General features: G+C 38.0%; 1 protein-coding gene across 1 annotated transcript; it reads right to left on the reverse strand.

Annotated features, from left to right (window-relative positions):
- Positions 1 to 10,172: 10,172 nt before the first annotated feature.
- Positions 10,173 to 12,505, reverse strand: LOC136224710 (large ribosomal subunit protein uL30z). The gene is made up of 6 exons (XM_066013118.1): positions 12,377 to 12,505; positions 11,755 to 11,957; positions 11,319 to 11,416; positions 11,090 to 11,227; positions 10,689 to 10,791; positions 10,173 to 10,610 (listed from the first exon to the last, which is right to left on the reverse strand). Exons 2-6 carry the CDS (start codon positions 11,941 to 11,943, stop codon positions 10,395 to 10,397), a joined length of 744 nt encoding a protein of 247 aa, XP_065869190.1. The 5' UTR covers positions 11,944 to 11,957; positions 12,377 to 12,505; the 3' UTR covers positions 10,173 to 10,394.
- Positions 12,506 to 20,412: the final 7,907 nt, after the last annotated feature.

The raw sequence follows: 20,412 nt of genomic DNA on the forward strand, positions 1-20,412 counted from the left end.
GAAACTCAGTTCATCACACTTGTGCATAAACGAGGAGGAAATGTAAGTTTTGGAGACAACAAAAAGGGTAAGATAGTAGGATCAGGTACTGTTGGTGGTAATCCTACTATTGAGTCAGTCTCCCTAGTTAGGGGTCTTAAATATAACATATTGAGTGTAGCTCAGCTGTGTGACAGCGGTAGAAAGGTTGTATTTGATGCCACTGAGTGTAGGATACTCGAGGGAAAAACAAATGAATTGATTTTAACTGCCCCTCGTGTTGAAAACGTTTTTATGCTTAACCTGGAAAAGAAGTTTTCAAATAATATATGCTTAGTGTCAAAGGAAGATAATTCCTGGCTATGGCATAGGAGACTTGGTCATGTAAGCATGGACCTCCTAGCCAAATTAGCAAGAAAACAATTAGTTGAGGGATTACCCAAACTCAGGTTTGAGAAGGATCAACTGTGTAATGCTTGTCAGCAAGGTAAACAAACCAAAAAGTATTTTCAAAGTAAAAATATAGTCTCAACCAAACGTCCATTAGAGTTACTACACTTGGATCTTTTCGGACCAGTCCAGCCGCTGAGCTTGGGTGGTAAGAGATTTTCCTTGGTCATTGTAGATGACTTTTCTCGGTATACTTGGGTTATCCTGCTGAGTAGCAAGGATGAAGCTTTTGAGATGTTCTCAACACTGATTAGAAAACTTGAAAATGACAAAGACCTAAAATTAGCTCACATCCGAAGTGATAATGGCGGAGAATTCAAAAATCAGTAGTTTGATGAATTTTGTGAAGTCAGCGGCATTGACCACAATTTTTCTGCTCCTAGAACTCCTCAACAAAATGGGGTAGTTAAGAGGAAAACAGAACCTTAGTTGAGATAGCTAGGACAATGTTGAGTGAGAATAGGCTTCCAAAGTATTTCTGGGGTGAAGCTGTCAACACAGCCTGCTATATACTCAATAGGGCTCTAGTCACACCTATACTTAAGAAAACCCCCTATGAACTTTGGAAAGGACGAAAACCCAACATTAGATATTTTCGTGCCTTTGGTTGCAAATGTGTTATTTTAAATACTAAAGACAACCTTGCCAAGTTTGATTCTAAAGCCGATGAAGCTATCTTCTTAGGGTACTCAATAAACAACAAAAAATATAGGGTGTTTAATAAACGAACTCAGGTCATAGAAGAGTCTGTACATATTGAGTTCGATAAAACTGACCCTGCAGGGAAGGTAAGTCAGCCTACCGAAGATGACCCATGCTCAGCTTCCGCTGACCAAATTGGAGCCACTGAGTCACAACCTCAAGGGCTGACCAAAGGTAAGAATGAACCTGAAATTATCTTTGCTGACCAATATAATCCTGCAGAGATTGTTGAAACACCGACCCCTGAAAACTCAACACTGCCAAAAGAGATCAAGATTCCAAGAGGACACTCAGAGAAGTCCATTCTTGATGCTGCTGAGAACACCCTGATGACCAAAAATCAACTCAGGAGATATCTTAGTAATGTTGCATTCGCCTCAGTTCATGAACCGAAAAACTTCTCAGAAGATGAGCACGATGAATTCTGGATAAACGCTATGCAAGAGGAACTTGATCAATTCAAGAGAAATGAAGTATGGGATCTAGTGCCTAAACCAAAGAATCAAAAGACCATATGAACAAAATGGGTATTCCGTAATAAGCTAGATGAACAGGGAAACATAGTTAGGAACAAAGCCAGACTTGTAGCTCAAGGTTACAGTCAGCAGGAAGGTATTGACTATAGTGAGACCTTTGTACCCGTAGCTAGACTAGAAGCAATAAGAATATTGTGTGCATATGCTAGCTTTATGAATTTTAAATTGTTCCAAATGGATGTCAAAAGTGCATTTCTTAATGGAGTTATAAATGAAGAGGTTTATTTTAGTCAGCCTCCAGGGTTTGAGGATCCAAAATTCCCAAACCATGTTTATAAACTCAAAAAGGCTCTGTATGGCCTAAAGCAAGCACCACGTGCTTGGTACGAAAGGCTGACCAACTTTCTGCTGACCAGAAACTATGTCAGAGGAAAAGCTGACACAACCTTATTCATTAAGAAAAAGGGTAAAGATACCATGTTGGCACAAATATATGTAGATGATATTATCTTTGGTGCTACTAATGAGTCTATGTGCAAAGAATTTAGCAAACAGATGCAGACTGAGTTTGAAATGTCAATGATGGGAGAACTCAACTTCTTCCTTGGACTTCAAATCAAACAAGGCAAGAATGGCATCTTCATTAGTCAGACTAAGTATGCTAATGAGATATTGAACATATTCGATATGGAAAGTAGTAAGCCAATATCTACCCTAATGGGTACTGACACTGTGCTTTGTGCTGATGAGAAAGGTAAGTCAGTAGACAGCAAATTATATCGAGGTATGATCGGCTCTCTACTCTATCTAACGGCAAGTAGGCCAGATATTCAGTACTCATTATGTTACTGCGCAAGATATCAAGCTGACCCTAAGGAATCTCATTACATAGTTGTAAAAAGAATCTTTAGATATTTGCAAAGCTTAGTGAATGTATGGTATCCAAACATAAATGATTTCACACTCGTTATATGCACCGACGCTGACTATAGACGAGACAAGCTTGAGCGGAAAAGCACTTCAGGAGGATGTCAATTCCTTGGAAGCTGTCTAGTGTCTTGGTTCAGTAAGAAGCAGTCGTTAGTTGCCCTGTCAACAGCTGATGCTGAGTACATTGTTGCTGGAAGTTGTGTTGCACAAGTCCTATGGATCAAGCAACAGCTGGATGATTATGGAGTTCAAACTAAAACAATTGAAGTCAAATATGACAACAAAAGTGCCATTAACTTATCTAAAAATCCAATCCAACACAGCAGGATGAAGCATGTCAGCATAAGGCATCACTTCATCAGAGATCATGCACTCAAGGGTGAGATCAAGCTGACCTATGTTCCAACAGGTGAACAGCTTGCAGATATCTTCACGAAGCCATTGGCTCGTGAGCAGTTCAACATACTAAGGGAAGATATCGGTATGTCTAATCCTCTTCAATAAATTTCTGAGCTAAATGAATATTGAGTGATTATAATATGCCGAGTGATCATTACATGTTGAGTAACTATTATATGCTGAGTAAAAATGAATGCTATAAAATCACTATATGCTGAGTTGCTATATATATTGAGTGATTACTAAAAGCTGAGTTACTTCACATGATATGAATCCCTTCTACTATAACCTACGCACTCAGAACTTTAAACGTTTAGTATCCTAGATGCTGAGTAAGACAACCTGCAAAATTTAATGGTTGCACGCGTATCTAAGTAGCTACCTAGGATGACGCAAGCATAATGATTAGAAACCCATGCGCCGAACGTGTCATTAATGTCAGAATTTAAAGTCGTTGAACGATTCAAAACCAAACCGACAATCCGAACTATCAGATCGACACGCTCCGGCTATAAATAGTGGATGATTTCCCACTAACTCTTCTTTACGCTTGAAACATTTCGCACTCGATCTCTCTCTCTCTAAATTCCCAAATCCTCTGTATTTCTCAAATTCTCAAAAACACCATGTGGAGCGATTCCCAGAACAACTCCAGCGAAATCTATGACGGCAACCGCTCAGACATTAATCCAGCCTCTCATGCTGAGCAGGAACATAACGAGACTCCCTTAGAGTCTCAAGAACAGTTACATGGTCAGTATGACCAAGCTATGCCCGAGGTCAGCATCCTCGGTGAAAACCCTCACACTGACCAAACGACTCCTTTGAAGAAGAAGAAGAAGAACAAGAAACCTAAAGAAAGGAAGTTTTTCCAAGTCTTCAATAGCATAAAAGGCCTAAACGTGTATCATTCCTGATGGTTTTCCGGGAGCTTTATCAATGAAGAAAAACCATTCTGTGACTGGATTTCTAAAAATGGGTGGACCGACCTCTTTTCTCTACCTGCAACTACTTACTCGCAACTGGTGAAGGAGTTCTACGCAAATCTAACGGTCGTTGAGGACGATGATGACTATTTGGTCACCAAGGTCAAGAATAAGGAAATCACCATCACCCCCTCTTACCTTGCTGTCCTGTTAAAGCTTAAAGCAGAAGGTGCTGAGTTGCAATGCACGAATGATTATAAGTGGGTTCATTACGTTGTTGAGTTCTGTAAACCCAAGAACCACAAAGGAGAAATCGCCAGTACCAGTATGGGTCAGCCTCAGAAACAAGCCCACTATATCCTGACCAATTTCTTGTTTCCTAAGGTCAACTCCTCCTCCTCGGCTTCAAACTTTGAGCAGTGCTTTATCTGGCACATGATGAACTACAAGCCGCTCAATATGCCCGTCTTTCTTATTGGGGCTTTTCTACGCAGCACCGGGATCCTTCGGATGGGTTCTCTCATTATTAAAATTCTTCAGGATCACCAAGTCAGCTTCAAAGGAGAAATTGACATCAAAGGCACTGAGATCACCTCGGCTATACTATTCGGGCTAGCTCATAGCCTTCCTATCAAACCTAAGAAAGGTAAAGGTGCTATGGCTGAAGAAGCACCGGCTGAGGATAATATGGTTGAAGAAGCAGATGCTGAGCTAACCAAGAAATGAAAGAAAGTTATGGTTGAAGAAGCACCGGCTGAGCGAACCAGAAAGGAATGAAAGAGGAAAGCTGACCAATCGTCAACCCATCTAACCAAAGACATTAACAAAGCTGCGAAGAAGATCAGGTTAGTTGTTGGTGCGAAGAAAGCTGCTCATGCTGAGCCAGCTCAAGAAAAGGCAGAGTCAGCTGAGAAAAGGAAGGTGAGAGCTGACCCTGAGGAAAGTGAGGAGACACTTGAACAACCGCTTAAGAGGAAGAAAACCTCTGGGTTGAAGCCGTTAGACGCTAACCCACTTGACTTTGTGATCTCAGCGGACTCACATTTTGTACGAAGTCAAGAAATTGATTTGGAAAAGACTCATTGTGATCAGGAGGAAGAACAAGGTTGTACTGAGGAACCGGCTCAAGCTGATAAGATGGGTTCTACTGAGCCGAGTAACACAGCTGCTGCTGATCAAGCTGAAGAACAAAGAGCTGAGTCTCCAGTGAAGGACAAGGTTGTGGAGAACATTTATACCGATCTTGGACTTGACTCCTCTTTTGAGTCCCCTGACTCTATTGCTGCTGACCCTTCCACTCAAACCAAAAATCAAAAGGGCAGTACTGACAAGCGGTTCAAACGCAAGGCCCAAAAGCCCAACGTCATCGATCTGTTGGATGAATCACCACTAAGGGACCCATCACAGACCTCACTGGGCTCCAGTTTCAATTCTTCACCACCATCACTGAGCCCACTCCAGACCAAGTAAAGGAAAAACAAGTCTTTGTTTCTCAAGCTGAGGAACAAGCCACTAAGGATCCAATTTCTGCCGACACTTCTGCTCATCCTTCCACTGAGCAAGTGCTCGAAGTTCCTGCTGCTCAATATAAAGAGTTAGCAAAGGAAACTCCACCTGCTAAAGACAGTACTGAGTTGCCTCCACCTCAAAGTTCTACTCAACTCCAGACTGACCCTGAGCAGGTAAATAAAACTACCGAGCAACCACTTCCATCCTCCACTGAGCAGTTCATCAATCAGTCAGCTCCTGATGCTGACCTTACCAATCAAAGTGCAGCTGCTGACAAAGCTGGCACTTCTACTTCTGGACAACACTACAATTCTCCACCACATGCTGTTAACCAGAAAACGGCCTGTGACCACAACACTGATGATACTTACACTTATCTGGATGCTTCTGAGTCAGGAAGAAGAATCATCCAATCTGTTCAAACTCTACTTCAAGAGATCCATCAGTCTCAAGCCAATGCTGCTGGGTCCATTCCTGTTGAGCCACCTCAATTTTCCTCCGTCACTCAACTTCTGACCGAACTAAAAGGTCTGAAGGAGCTGATGAGTGTCATGACTTCTCTAGTCTCTCAGCAGCCCAAGCAAGAATTCATAGACAAGTTGGCCGACCTTCAGCTGATGATGGTTAATCATATGAACTCAATCGAAGGGAAAATCAATGCCCTATCTGCTGCAAACTCATCATCTGCAACTTCTGCTGAGGTCACTCAACATTTCTCCCAGCTGTCTGTCGAGCTAACCGGGGCTCGTGAACTTATCTCCTCCTCTTTTCAATGCTCCATAGAACAAATCGGTGAGGCTATATGCCTACTCAACTTGAGCAAAGAAGAAATGGACACTGATCAGGTCAAGACCAATGACATTTTGCACTGCACCAGGTCAACACTTTCCGTATGTACGACACATTAATACTCAACGTCATTCGTATGATTCTGTGCTACTCAGGATGTATTATCAATCTTATGCACGAATGACGGACTCCATTACTTGGATTGGGAAGTCACTTGAGTACCTACTCAGCATGCTCAGCGCCAATATTAAAATCCCCGCTTCAAGTATGGCTGATGGCGTGCAAGTCTTTAAGGGTCTTAGAGAAAGTACGGGTCACATGTAACACTATTCATCCATACTGACTCGTGCTGTTCAACAAGGGAAGTTCTATGCTCCTCCCCTTCAATCTAATGATGCTGGCAAAACGGGGGAGAAAGATCAAGCTAAGCAAGCTGCTGGAACTCAGCAGAAACCGGGGGAGAAAGATAAGGCCAAGCAGCCAGCTGCCGGAACTCAGCAGAAGCCTCCTGGCTAAACTTCTGCTATCCCAAGCACCCATACTCAGCAACAACGAACAGCCAAGCCCAGCCAAACCAAAACCAAGTCAAATCAACTTCAAGCCAATATCAAGAAATAGAACTAGCAATAGTCTATAGTCTTAGCTTGTAACTTATGTTTTTATGGCATGTTCTTGTTGAGCTGAGTATTTATATATATAAGCATCTTTTATCTAAACTGTCTTTATATATGCGATGCTTACTTGATGTGTTTATATGCTGATCTGTCTCATTCAAACTCATTGAACAAACAACTTAAACTTGTGAACATAAAAATTTATCAAGAAAAATACACTCAGTATACCCCAACTCTGATATTTGAATCTAACTCTGATACCAGAACCCAACTCTAATACCGAATTAAACTGAGTATCAAAACTGAGTAAATGTCTAAATGTTCCAAGTATTGACCTTCTTCAGAAACTAACCTTAGGCTCTTTTCGATTAAATCTTAGAAGGTTTAGAATTGAACTAAGTCAGTGGACTCAAGTCTTAGAGTCACTCGATTAGATCTTAGAAGGTTTAGAGTCGAACTAAGTCAACAGATGCAACCCTTACGGGGGAGTAATCTCAGAAGAATAAAAAGGTCAAAAATCATGAGGGATGCTCAACACTGAGTTCCTTGATTAAATACTTTTGCCAACATCAAAATGGGGGAGTTTGTTGAAACACCTTTCCACATGATTTTGATTTGACAAAATTATTTAAATTAATCCCATGATTAAAACAATTAAATTTAAATGCTTTGATTTAATTGTACTAATGAGTTTGTTCAATGTTGAGTATGTTAACTAATGAGAACAGGAACTTAAAGTCACTAAAAGAAAGACAGAACAAAGTCGGCATGAGTAAGTCACACAGCGGAAGCTGAGTGGAACTCAACTCAGCTTTGCAAAAGAAACGTCCTCTTCAGAAAAGCTTGAAGGCGAAGCTGCGCAGTCAAGCTGAGAAATATTCAAGACGCCGCTAAATCAAGCTGAGTGATAATCAAGTCAGCGTCCAATTATCCGTCAACTTGTGAGACAAAGTCTGACACATTTCAGAAGCCTCGGAAATCCGTTTCAAGGACCTTTTCGAGACGCATGGACCATCTGACGTTTGGCAAGAAGACAAACCTGGTGCTAGAAGACGAACTTGGCGCAAGAAGACTAAACTGGAAAGCCTGCCTCCTGCGCAAATCAGAAGACAGGATTGGCTTGCGGTTCTGGAAGCTGGCCAATGAATGACGAAAGAAGACCGTTTACTCTCAACGGATATGTCTGATTTCAAATCATTGAAGCTTCAGAATTCACTATAAAAGGACAAGTTCATCACTTGGATCATTGCCGAACATACAAGAGAGAAACAGACAAGCAAAATCTTCACCAAGTCGAAAATCCAAAAGAGAAGTTGTCTGAATAGAAAAAGCAAGTTCTTACACCCAATTCCAATCATTGTGTAAAAGTCTAGAGTGAATTGTATTCATCTAAAGTGTTTTTCGTTTTGTGAGAACAATCTTGTATCAATTGTAAAGGTTAGAAAAGTGAAGCTGAGTACTCGGTTATAGTACTCAGTGGTAGAGAAAATCTGAATACTCGGTTATAGTGTTCAGTGGTTGATAGGATTGAGTAGACGAATAGAGGACGGTACTCTTGCATACGCAGTTGCTATTGTAAACGGTTTGTGCTCTACCTTTAAAGAGCTCAGTAGTGGATTGAAAAAGCCCGGAGGGATTCTGGGGACTGGACGTAGGCGGTGAGGCCGAACCAGGATAAGTCTGCTGAGTAATCTCTAACCCTTTCTCTTGATATATATATATATATATGTATGTGTTGTTTGCTTAAATTGCTCAGTAAATAATTTGTACAAGCCGACACTGCGTAATCAGAGTGCTGAGTTGGAAGTTGACCTAAAGTGTTACTTCTCAACTCACAATCGAAACAGCTCTAGTCAGTATCTGATTAAAGCTGTCTCACATTTCACTCAGCCTTGCTAACCTAAAGTAGAGTTAAATTGTCAAACATTTAATTAAGTCAACATTATTAAGCGAAAAAGTTACATTAGTTCCTAACCCCCCCCTTGGAACTAATCATACTACGTTACACGGGACCAACACTAGGAAGTTGTTAATATCGACCGAGATGACCAAATCTTCACTTTTTGGAGCAGGGAGTGAGGGATGGATGGAAAGAGCTTCGTCTTTCTCTTCCATCGCTCTCTTATTCGAGGAAGGGCCCTATTCCCTATGAATTCATTGGCGAATGATGTTTATCTCGCGTTGATATAGTGAGCATTTAGCACCATCTCCTCGAGCTATAATGCGTTGGCCCAACTCTTGAGGTGGGACCCTAGTTGAGGGGTCGCTCGACTTTCCAGTTAAAATGATTATACTCCCGTATCGAGTGGCCTTGATTTTTATGGAAATTATAAGACTTATGTTTGGAGGATGCACCTCCCACTTTCCGAGCTTTCATGTGCTAAATGGCACTAAACTTAAAAAAACAAATAACATTAAATTGAAAAACATTAAACTTAAAAAAATTTAACTTAAAAGTAAAATAATATTATTATTTGTCTTGCAACCGCAAGGTTTTTTAGCTCCAAACTTCAACGACACTCTATATTCAGAGTGTTGTTGGAGATGGTCTTCTCTGTTATAAGCCTTTAACTTTTCCTTCCATACCTTTTGTTGCATGGAACTTCTCATATCTTTTATAATAATGTATTCTAACAACAAATGATTCCTTTAGAAAATTTTAAATATACATATATATATATGGAGAAATTCTAAATTTTGTCCGTATGATTAGAGGATTGCAGATTTATTTATCTTTAATTTATAAAATGGTGCAATTTATAACCCCACCTAAGAAAACATTTAAACAAACTTTTTTTAACCAAAACTTCATTAAATTAAATATGAAACCAATATATCAATAAGGAAATGAGATAGATTTTCCAACACTTCACGAACAGACATAGAAACTACACCTTAGCTAAGCAATGGACTGCAGTATTCGCTGAACATTTGACATAAGAGGTTGACACGTTATTTAACTCTTTAATGAAATTGATACTCTTGAACCACATCGACTAAATATGATAAATAATAAACCGATTTATTAATGACTTGACCAACCGAAAACAATCCAATTGAACTACCACATTACTTCTATCTAACAAATTTATTTATTATTATTTAACTTACTATTTTATTGGTACATAAGACTCTTCAAACAACAATATCTAAAATATTTAAATTTATGAAATACAAATTTATCATAAAAAATGGATACTATGTTATCAAAATATAACATAATTATAAACATGTTAAAATGGATAACACTGATTCAATTTATCGACAAACTTGACAAATTTATTTAATACTATGGGGCAATCCATTCAAATATTCTGTCAAATAGCAACAAAATTAATCTTGTTTGGCAAAATTATAAACAAAATTGCAACATCAGTAAATTTAAACACGCAAAAATATAACAAATATCTCCTGCCCAGGTCTGTTATAGTATGATGCGGCATCATAAACTTCAAAAGTTTCCAACCATTGGCAGGTTAACATAGATGATATCATTCTAACAGAACTAGGGCAAAAAAAAAAAAAATACAACAGGAAAAACTAAAATAATCATAATGGAAGGAAAATCAGTTGAACTAATATTGAATCAAGTAGTAGTACACTTGATATATGAGGTGATTTCAATTCATCCTATCAATTAAATCATTTATTTTATCCTCACGATTGCCTGCATCTCCTCCATCCTTGAATAATGCCTTCTTCCCTTGCAATGCTCCCTTTGCCCTGCTGAGTGCAAATGGCCCCAAAAAACTAGTGATCTCTTTAAAATGCGGACCGACAGTAGCAATTTCATGTATGATATCTTCCAAACACAGGATGCCATACTTTCCTAATGCCTGCCAATGCACACAATCACCAGTATTGTTATATACATTGTTCACACTACTTGAACCATATGTTTGATATGATTATACCTGTTCAATGATGTTGTTATCTATTAAAGGAACTGTCTGATTGTTTAGCTTCCCATAACCCTTCTTGCGAATGAGCTCGTTCACATTTTTTAGATTCGGATATCTTGAAAACAAGACATAAATCTAGTCAGAAAACTGAATGTATTGACAATAATTACACTGATAATTGGGCTAACAGATGTACAATATGCAAACATTTGATTATTTTATCTCACTTTTATGTTGATATGGTACTCAGAAACTTCAGGCAAGAATAATTTATTTTGAACTTAACCTACTGTATTTTTATCACAATTTGGAAGGAGCAAATCAATTTTTCAACTTTTATGAACTAAACAACCCTTATTTTACTTTTGTAAGTCAGATTATTGATATCTGGATGTGAGCATAATGCAGCTTACCCAAAGGTTACATATGGCTCCACCTTTTGCAACATTTCTAATACTCCAGCATTTGCCTTCATGAAAACACCATGAAAATTCCTCCTTAATTTCAGGTTATATAAAACCTTCCTGGTTCTTGGATGCATATCATTTTTTCTGGAAAGATTCATGTTAGAGGACTGGTTATATAAATAGGGAACACTTAAAGAGGCATTGAGCTGAATGGGTGAAAGTACGAGTATGTTACCCCTGTATGCGAATGATGAAAAGAAGATTTGACTTTGGTTCAAATGAAGCCGACTTCGGTCTCTTTGTCCTCTGCTTCATTCGGATGAGGTCCAATTCCTAGGTAAAAACAAAACTGATTGTTAGAAAGTAAACAGATAGTCAGGTTTACATGGACTATCTAAAATCAAACGAAAAGCAAATCAGGAAAAGAGCCAAACACATTTTTAGCAGCAGACAAATACAACGATTATGGAAGTAGTTAAATACCAATCGTTCTCAGCATAGACATAATCTTATGATGAACAAATGGATAATAATGCTTTATCAATACATGGTAAAAACCCTAGAGTGAATATTTGGACTAAACAAGGGAGGAAAACAGATGCCATTCTCATTTAAAATAAATAAATTTAATCCATGAGAAACAGACGACAATCGTTCCAGAGCAAACTTACTTTGTCCCTGAACTCCTTGATAAATTGTTCAGGCCTTTTGATATCCTCCACCTTCCTTTTCTTCACTCCTTGCTTCCCAAACTCCAACTGGGTCTTTCTTGTAAGTGCTATGGACTCTTCCTTGTGTTTTCTTTTCTTCAGTATAACTTCTGGTATATATGTCAACGGCTTTGCCACCTCTTCAGCCATTATTATTTTCTTCTCTATACCAATAGAAAATTCAATACTTCACCAAAAACCACAAAGTAATATTTTCCCCTTTGTGATGCAAGTAAAGGTATGTATAGAGTTATAAGTTTATATATATACATATATGGTGATTATGCAGTCTTTACCAGCACTAAACACAAGCCTCGAATGAAAACCTGCATTATAAATGTTTCTCCAGGGAGAAAATGGTGGTTTTAATGGTCACAGCTTCCAAATGGGGTGTTGGAAGAGAAAATCGAGAGAGCATAAATTAAATTATTATCACAATCAAGCATGGTTTAAATAGCGAGTAAGAAGGAAAAAACGAATAAGGTTGAAATTTCTTTTGCTGTGATCTAGCAATAGCATGAAAGACAACGACCAATCGAAGAGGAAAAAAGAAAACGAAAGAGTCTGAAAGACAGAAATTTACCTAGTATCTGAAGCAGAGCGGCGGCTGAGGAAGAAGCTGATTTGCGGCGAATTGAGGGCTGAAGAGAAAAAAGGGGTTTAAGTTGAAACCCCAAATGATTTATTGGTGGAATCCCCGCAACCGTAAATAAATCGGGAAACGACGGCGTTCGACAGTTTCCCCATTTCATTTATTTATAACTTTATTAATTATTACTAGGATAAACAATTAATTAGTCTTTATAATAATCAAAACAGAATTAGTCTTCATTTTTTTTTATTCTTTTATTTTTTTAAGAGAAAGCATATATATTCATATATATATATATATATATATATTAAGAAATAGCACAAGCTTCAGTAAAGACGATAGAAGGATAGTCCTCCATTAGCCCAACGAGTTACATTATATACAACTTTATTACAATCTCTACTTGCAAAGGTAATCGAACAAGACTGGAATTCGGAAACTAAAAATTGCAATATCAACATAAAGATCACAAAGCACCGTTGAGGGAAAAGAATCCGATGAGAAACTGTCTATCACACTTTTTGCATCAGATTCGATCAGTATAGTTTGACAGTCACAATTACGCACTAGAATAAGGGACTTTCATATAGCATGGGCTTCTACTGCTTCCACTTTAGCATAATGACCAATCAGAATGCCTGCAGAAAACATTGACAAGTCCTTCCGAATTTCTAACAACCAACCCACTCATATATTAAAGGCCATTATCTCCCATTAAGGAATCACAGTTAATTTTAACAACACCCTGCGTGGGAGGATACTAGGAATTCTTAGGGCCAAGGGTCGGACTGCTAGAGCTACTAGGAATGGACGAATCACGAATCTTATGTCATGTCATCTGCTTCCATTCATTCAGAAAACTATGCACCTTATAGGAAAGAATTTAATTCGTTAGCCAAGAGGACTAATGAATCCAAAGGTTCATGCGATACCATATCCACTGTAGAGTAGTCACCAATATCTCAATTTCATTCTTGGATAGGTTATTGAGGCAAAAAGAAAACCAGGTAATTATATAAGATGGACCAATTTTATCAACTCAAAATAGCAAAAGGGATTGATGCAATATTCCTTTAATTGTCCGGTATCAAAGGAAATAATGTGCAACGTGTAACGACCCGGTCCGGAGTGGGTGGCGTCGAGGTAGAAGGCCTAATCAATGAGCGGCTCTAAGGGATGGCGATGTGTACAGGAATGAACTGAATTCCACATCGGAAGTGGAGGGGGAGTGATTGTGGCTTATTAGTAAAATGAGAATCCAATACACGCAGACGCATTTTAAAGCCATGAGGCCCAATGTGTTGGATTTGGGCCAAAGCGAACACTATCTACATGGTATTGGACCAGGGTGTTACAATTGATATCAGAGTCGACTCTCCACGTACGATGTGTGGTTCGGGGATGAACCAGGCGGAAGCTGGTGGGCCTATAACGAGCCGGTTCAAAGTGGGTGGCGTCGGGGTAGAAGGCTATCCTTTAAATCAATCCATAACTTTGGAACATGTCAAGTTACATATATGAGACGTTTGTTTTACTTGTCCGGGCAGAATTATCTTTGAATAGATAGGTTAAGTGAAATCTCTATTTCAACTCTTAACCTCATCATCTTGCAAGGATTTTAAGTTAATTCTCCATAAGAGGCCATAGATTTATCTCCAATTTATTAAGAGTGATGAATACTCAATCTAACATTAACTATCCTACAATTACTTTATAGGGTACCCAACGCCTACCTGGACACACCCCAGGTATCCTACCTATATGGATCGTGTTAGAAATATAGTTAAAACATCACACTCCATAATCCAGAATCACTAATTAATGTTTGTTTGAGTCCGAATATTACTTATACCTACTAATACATTTGAGACAAAACATGTGACACTAGATAAATCCATCCATCCTGCTATCTCAAGTCGGATCCCCAATCCTAATGAACTCCTTCACCAGATCCATACAATTGCATAGATATCTGAATACCTAAAGCTTGTAAGATCAGCTTTCTATTAATGAATTTAAAACATTGTTACATGCAAGTCTCAACAATATTATGTTAATCCTATACTTGACTTGGAGCAATTTAAGTTTATCAACTAATTAGATAGAATCACAAAGTATTGCCTCACTTCATGCTTGTATGAACACTTTATGATGACTTTTATAAACTTGAGATTTCCTTTTATTTAACTTGTTCAGTTGTAATAAAAGATTAATGCCTTTATATAGTTAAACATATTATATCTTATAAATCAAATGATTCAGAAAGGAATAATTGACTTACAAATACTTTATAGGGAAAAGTATAAAAATAAACATTGTGGTTACACCTGTTTTCGATCGCAACCTTGTGGTTTAAAAATTTACAAAATGGTACTTTAAGGTTCATTCCGGTAGCAAATACATACCAAATTGACTAACGGTGTTAAAAGTCAAAAGAAAAAGGGTTAATTTTATCCTTATATTTATTTATTTTATAAATTAACCCCTTTTATTATCTAACTATCACAAACAAACCCCAAAATAAAAAAAATAAAAATTCAAATACACCATCTTCTCCATCAATTTCTAATTTTTAATTTTTGTTCTTTTTTCTCTCTCTTCTCTCCCCTCTTTGTTAATTTCTCTCTCTAAAATCAATTGAATTTCCATCTCTCTCTGAATCTAATCTTTCCATGAAAAGATAAATCCAACAACAAAACTCAAAAGCAAATTAATGAAACTTCAGATCTCCGACAATTAACTCAATAAGTCAGCACATCTAGCACCCATTAATGTGACCCAGTTCTAATTACTAAACGCAGACATAAACATCAGCAAAATATACTAAAATCGATTAAAAAGAAAACTTACAGAGAGAGAAGGCGAGTCATTAGGCTGAGAAAGAAAAGAATAAGAGGTTGGAAATGACCAAGCAGAACTTTCTGTCAGTTTAGTGTTTTATCCATTTTTGGAATCTCAAGCAAATAATTGGGGAACTCTTCAAAATGTTGAATTTTGGAGGAAGAGGAGATGGGTATATGTATATAAATATAGAGGGATATAAAGACAAGCGAGGAAGTGAAAATATCTATTCTATATTATTGCAGCTGCTTGAAGGTTTCTGTATATGCGTCAATGGTGTTCCGCTCAGAATCTGATCTTGGAACTTTTTGCAGATCGTTAATGGATCAAGGTTTTCTTTCTCTTGAATTGCTAATTGGATTAGGCTTCAATAATCTGTTAGAACACGAATTAAATTCTTTCTCTCTCTACACTGTTTAATGAAATATGAAGAATTAATCTCCATCTGTGACTGATTTTCAGGAGCAGAACTTGAATTCCGTAAGATTTTCTTATGTTGAATTGATTTTAGAGAGGAAAAATTAAAAAGAGAAGAGAAAGAAAGAAGAAAAAAATAAGAAATTAAAAAGAGATGGAAAAAAATGGTGTAATTGATTTTTATTTTTTATTTTGGGGTTTGTTTGTGATAATTAGATAACAAATGAGGTTAATTTTTTTTTGTACTTTTCTCTACTTTATATCATAAAACAATTGTCTATGACATAAAACCAACAATCCATACTGATAATTTCCAAAAAGGACTGATAAAAAAGAGTTGACCTTCCATCAAGATCATGAGCCTTATTCAGATGGGTCTATTTCAAAGTAGTGAGAACCTCTTATTAGAAAATTCTCTAGAGAGCTCTTCCTTTTGTTCACTAGATAGAAGGTGATCAATTGATTGGATGAAACTTGCTACAGTGTTTAGTTGAGAACAACTAAAAAGATTGGTAAAATAGTCAATCACTACTGCTTATATCTCCCTACTGTTTTCGACCCAATCACCCCCAGAGTTCTGAAAGTGATGAATTGTGTTATTTATTCTGCGTGTTGATGCTTTGGTATGGAAAAAACTTCTGTTACGATCTCCCAACTTCAGCCAATCAATCCAGGATATTTGCTTCCATCTAACCTCCATCAGAGCTTGAACATTCAGTAGTTCTTGAGATAAGACTTGTTCACAATTCCATTTGCTAGGATCAGCTTTGCGTTGGATAGCCTCCATACAGCTTGCGAAACCTCATATATCTTGTCCTGTATAGTTCAGTAATCAGGGCCTATTTTCTATAGTGTTATTTCACAACTTCTTTGCACTCGTTATTATCAATCCATATTGCCTCAAATCGATATAGTCGGCATCGTCTTCCCAATTTATTGTGCCTTTACGAGTTGAAAATAATCGGTTTCTGATCCGACATGACCTGAGGGAAGGCGGTGGCTGAGAAGAGTGGGAAAAATTCCAGCCATTCTAGGTTTGCCAAAAACCTATCCAGTCGCTCCTATGTTGCCTTACCGCTAGTCTTCTTATTTGACCATGTAAGAGTATCCCCATCACTCTCTATATTAATCAAACCACAACTCTCGAGATAGTTCAAACAATCATGCATGTTCGAATTGTCTTGACATTGACCTCCATTTTTCTCTGACGCCTAAAGGATTTCATTAAAGTCTCCAAAGTAGACCATATGATGATTATCATTTCGTAACACTGTTTGATCAGTTCTTATGTTAGCTTTTACTTTGTTTCTCCGACCAACCATACACGGCTAAACCTCTCCAACAAGGATCATTATTCATCTCCATAAGAAAATAGATGTAATGGGGTGGGTATCAAAGAACTGTGATATCCATCTTTTTCCAACCTAAGATAAGTTTGCCATTAAACCCTATTGCATCAACAAAAAAAAAGAGATTGTATTTCAACAAAATAGTGAGTTAAATTTCCATTTTCATTTTTCCCCAACCTTATTTCCATGAGGAAAAATATGGTTGGGCAATGATCCCTCATAATCTGTTTGAGGGTTCAGAACATCCAATAATTGCATGTTGCTTGGACGTTCCAACTTAGTATTTTCATAATGAAAAGCGAGATCCTTCATCGGTCTCCACCCCCTGCTGTTGCTCAGGCACAAACTTATTGGTGATAAGCTCATCTTCCATCCCAATAATCTCTTTCGTTGCTGCACATGATCATTTCTTCCCACTTAGTATTCGTTTGGGTTTCTCTCCTTCATCAGTCTCATAGATATTCTTCTTAGTATATTGTCCCTTAAAAGTTTTTTGATCTTGTATCTCAGTGTGTGGTAGGAATTTGGTACACTAAAATAACACTCCCTTTGGCAGCTAATTTCTCATGGTTGGTCCGCCCTCACTGACATCCTGATTATCTTCTATGTCTATTTGCATAAGGGGACTGGTATTGGCGGCAGCAGATTGTATAGTTGCAATATGGCTCTCATTAGCCATCTGAGCATGGCTCTCATTAGCAATCTGAGCATGGCTCTCATTAGCCAATTGAGGCTTGAAACAACTTCATTGGGGGATAAGTACTTAAATCCTTGGGGCATTGGTTTGTTCAATATGCTCGCACAAAGTGGAGAACTGGTATGTTCCCTCTGACATTATAGCATTGATTCTGACATCTACCATAACATTTTTTAGTTTCTTCCGGATGAGGTTGTTCATTATCTAATTGTATATGAGCTTTTTATCATCCCCACTCTTAAAAGAGTCCCTTTTGTAGGCTGACTGCCGATCTCTGAGAGTTCCCAATATAACCGTTTTCTATTGTTGTCATCATTCATCTTGAGGTTTGGGCCCGATAGAGTTTCTCTGTGTCTTTCTCTTGCATTGTGGAGATTTTGATTCGTTAGAATACCTAATGACCATATGCCTATGTGGAGGAGATTTTGGTCTTTCTGAGTGATTCTAGGGTTTATGACCGTCTAGGGAAACTTCGGCTTTGACATATTCTCTTTTGAATCTCTTTCGTTTTAGCGTAGATATAGATCTAGCTGGGCTCCTCCCTGGAAGACACTTCATTGGAGGAGAGTATTATTTTCCATATGATCAACTTCTCTCACGATGGGGCGATGAGGATGACTTGGAGTGTTGGCCTTGATGCTTGTGTGGGCTTCAATGCTTCTTCTTGGACCTCCCTTTTGAGCCTGCATGTTGATATTCTGACAATATGTCTCTCCGGATGGTGTGGTGACTGATAGAATATGTGATAGAATCTTAGTTGTTCGAACTCTTCCAGCTTCATCCAACTTATGCTGCATGTTTGCCATCGCTAATGCATTCATATTTATTGCTTCCTGAACGGTTCCCACATTGTAAATGAGTTGTTTGGTGATTCGTCCATGAACTTCCTGCTCTCAGACTCGAGCGAGCATAGGGATTCCTTAATATGTCCGTCGAGGTCATGCGTGACCTGGAAGGATCCAAGAGGATTTCCCTTAATGTCAATGGGGTTTCTAGGTTCATGGACATGACGTGAGGATGATGAGTTCATAGTTTTTCAAGATGAGCCATAAGTGCGTTTGTTCAATCCACGTTCACCACACCAATTTGATACGAGTAAATCTGTTGTAGTTATGTGACATCAGTTATGATTCATTTGATACACGAGATAAGAAAAAAAAGAGATTGATAAATAAAAGTATGCAATTGGGGCTTTATGCAATGAGTGAATGTGTATTTTAATAGTATAATAACTTGTTCTATTTATTGTGTGTCATGGGTAAATCCAGTAGTCGATTAGATTATACGCATCTTTAAGTCCATGGATACATGTCAATTATTGAACGGTTAAGACCATCTCTAATGAATCTTATTTTGTTGTTACTTTCCTAGTTGGAGTAACGAACAAACCACTAAGGTGGTAATTGTTGTTACATAATTTATTAATAAACATCTATTATATCCCTAAAATCCAAATTACTCCCGCTTGCCAGTCACAAATGGCGCCATAGGCACTCACGCCATAGGTGTATGGTGCCATCCGTGGTTGTAAAGATCGTGCAGCAAATTACTAACCAGTCTTCAAAAAAAAAAATTATAGTTTCCGATGCTTATTGTTAATTCATAATTTTTTCACCCTATAAAATTTTGAACAACTTTCTAGTGGGATATTACGTCCAATTAATTTAAGGGTTAGTTATAAAAATGGGTCAAATGGGAGGCCCATTTACATATTTAACCCATTTACTCAACCTACTACATATCTAGACTGATTTTGTATGACTTTCCCATAATACCCTCAATATTTACGTGCGTCTCACCCCCTCCCGCCTGACTTCGCAGATTCGATATTACGTGAAACCTGCGAAGCTAATGTTTGGGTTTACTTGATGAATTTAATTAGCATATGCGAAGCCTGCGAAGCTAATGTTTGGTTTACTTGATGAATTTAATTAGCATATGCGAAGCCTGGATGTGTTTTGAAGCTAATTCGCGAAGTGGTATATAACAAAAAATATCAAACAACAACGGATTCTAACATTAAAATCGCAAATTATCAAAATTTACAACAAGATTGCCACAATAACAACATTAAAATCATAACATTATCAAAATTTACAACAAGATTGTCACAATAAACTCCTAACAAATCACTTCAAAGTGAACCTAACTAATCCGGTCCCAATTTTGAAGCAGATGAGTAATTTCTCTCTCTACAGGAAGTCTAGGCCTTTTGGGATGAGAAATGGAAGTCCAGACCTTTTGGGATGGATGTGTCCCATGGTGCGCACCAAGATTGGCACAATCTCTCCTAACCAACCATTTTAGGAGTGAATGTGCCAATCTTGAGGGAAATTTCTCCCTTTACAGGAAGGAAAGTTATCTCCCCTGCAGCCCAATATGCCGCCTTCTAGAAAGGGATGTTATGTAATCAACCACCTTTAGAAAAAATTAATCGTGTTAGGCATGGAACAAGACGATTTTGGCTTCGCGAAATGAGGATTAGCGAAGCATACGAATGTAAATGTGCAAGGAAAGAGGTGATTTTACTTCGATAATCGATGTTTTCACGAGGTATGCGAGGTCTGAAACGTGACGATCTACGTCGCATATTGATGCTTTCGCGAAGTCTGCGAGTCAAATCATGAACTTTTCTACTCACAGACTTCGCGAACGAATCGATTCACGAAGTAGATCTTCGCGTTTCAGGCTCTTTCTCTTCGCAGATTTTCGCGAAATCATTG

Source organism: Euphorbia lathyris, chromosome 3 (genome assembly GCF_963576675.1).
Source record: "Euphorbia lathyris chromosome 3, ddEupLath1.1, whole genome shotgun sequence".
Taxonomy (NCBI): domain Eukaryota; kingdom Viridiplantae; phylum Streptophyta; class Magnoliopsida; order Malpighiales; family Euphorbiaceae; genus Euphorbia; species Euphorbia lathyris.

Excerpts from the sequence above, each read along its gene's own strand:
- LOC136224710 (XM_066013118.1), bottom strand. The coding sequence starts at position 11,943 with ATGGCTGAAGAGGTGGCAAAGCCGTTGACATATATACCAGAAGTTATA. Across the intron at positions 10,792-11,089 it reads GAGCCATATGTAACCTTTGG|ATATCCGAATCTAAAAAATG; the intron begins GTAAGCTGCATT and ends CTTGTTTTCAAG. Across the intron at positions 10,611-10,688 it reads ATAACAACATCATTGAACAG|GCATTAGGAAAGTATGGCAT; the intron begins GTATAATCATAT and ends GTGCATTGGCAG.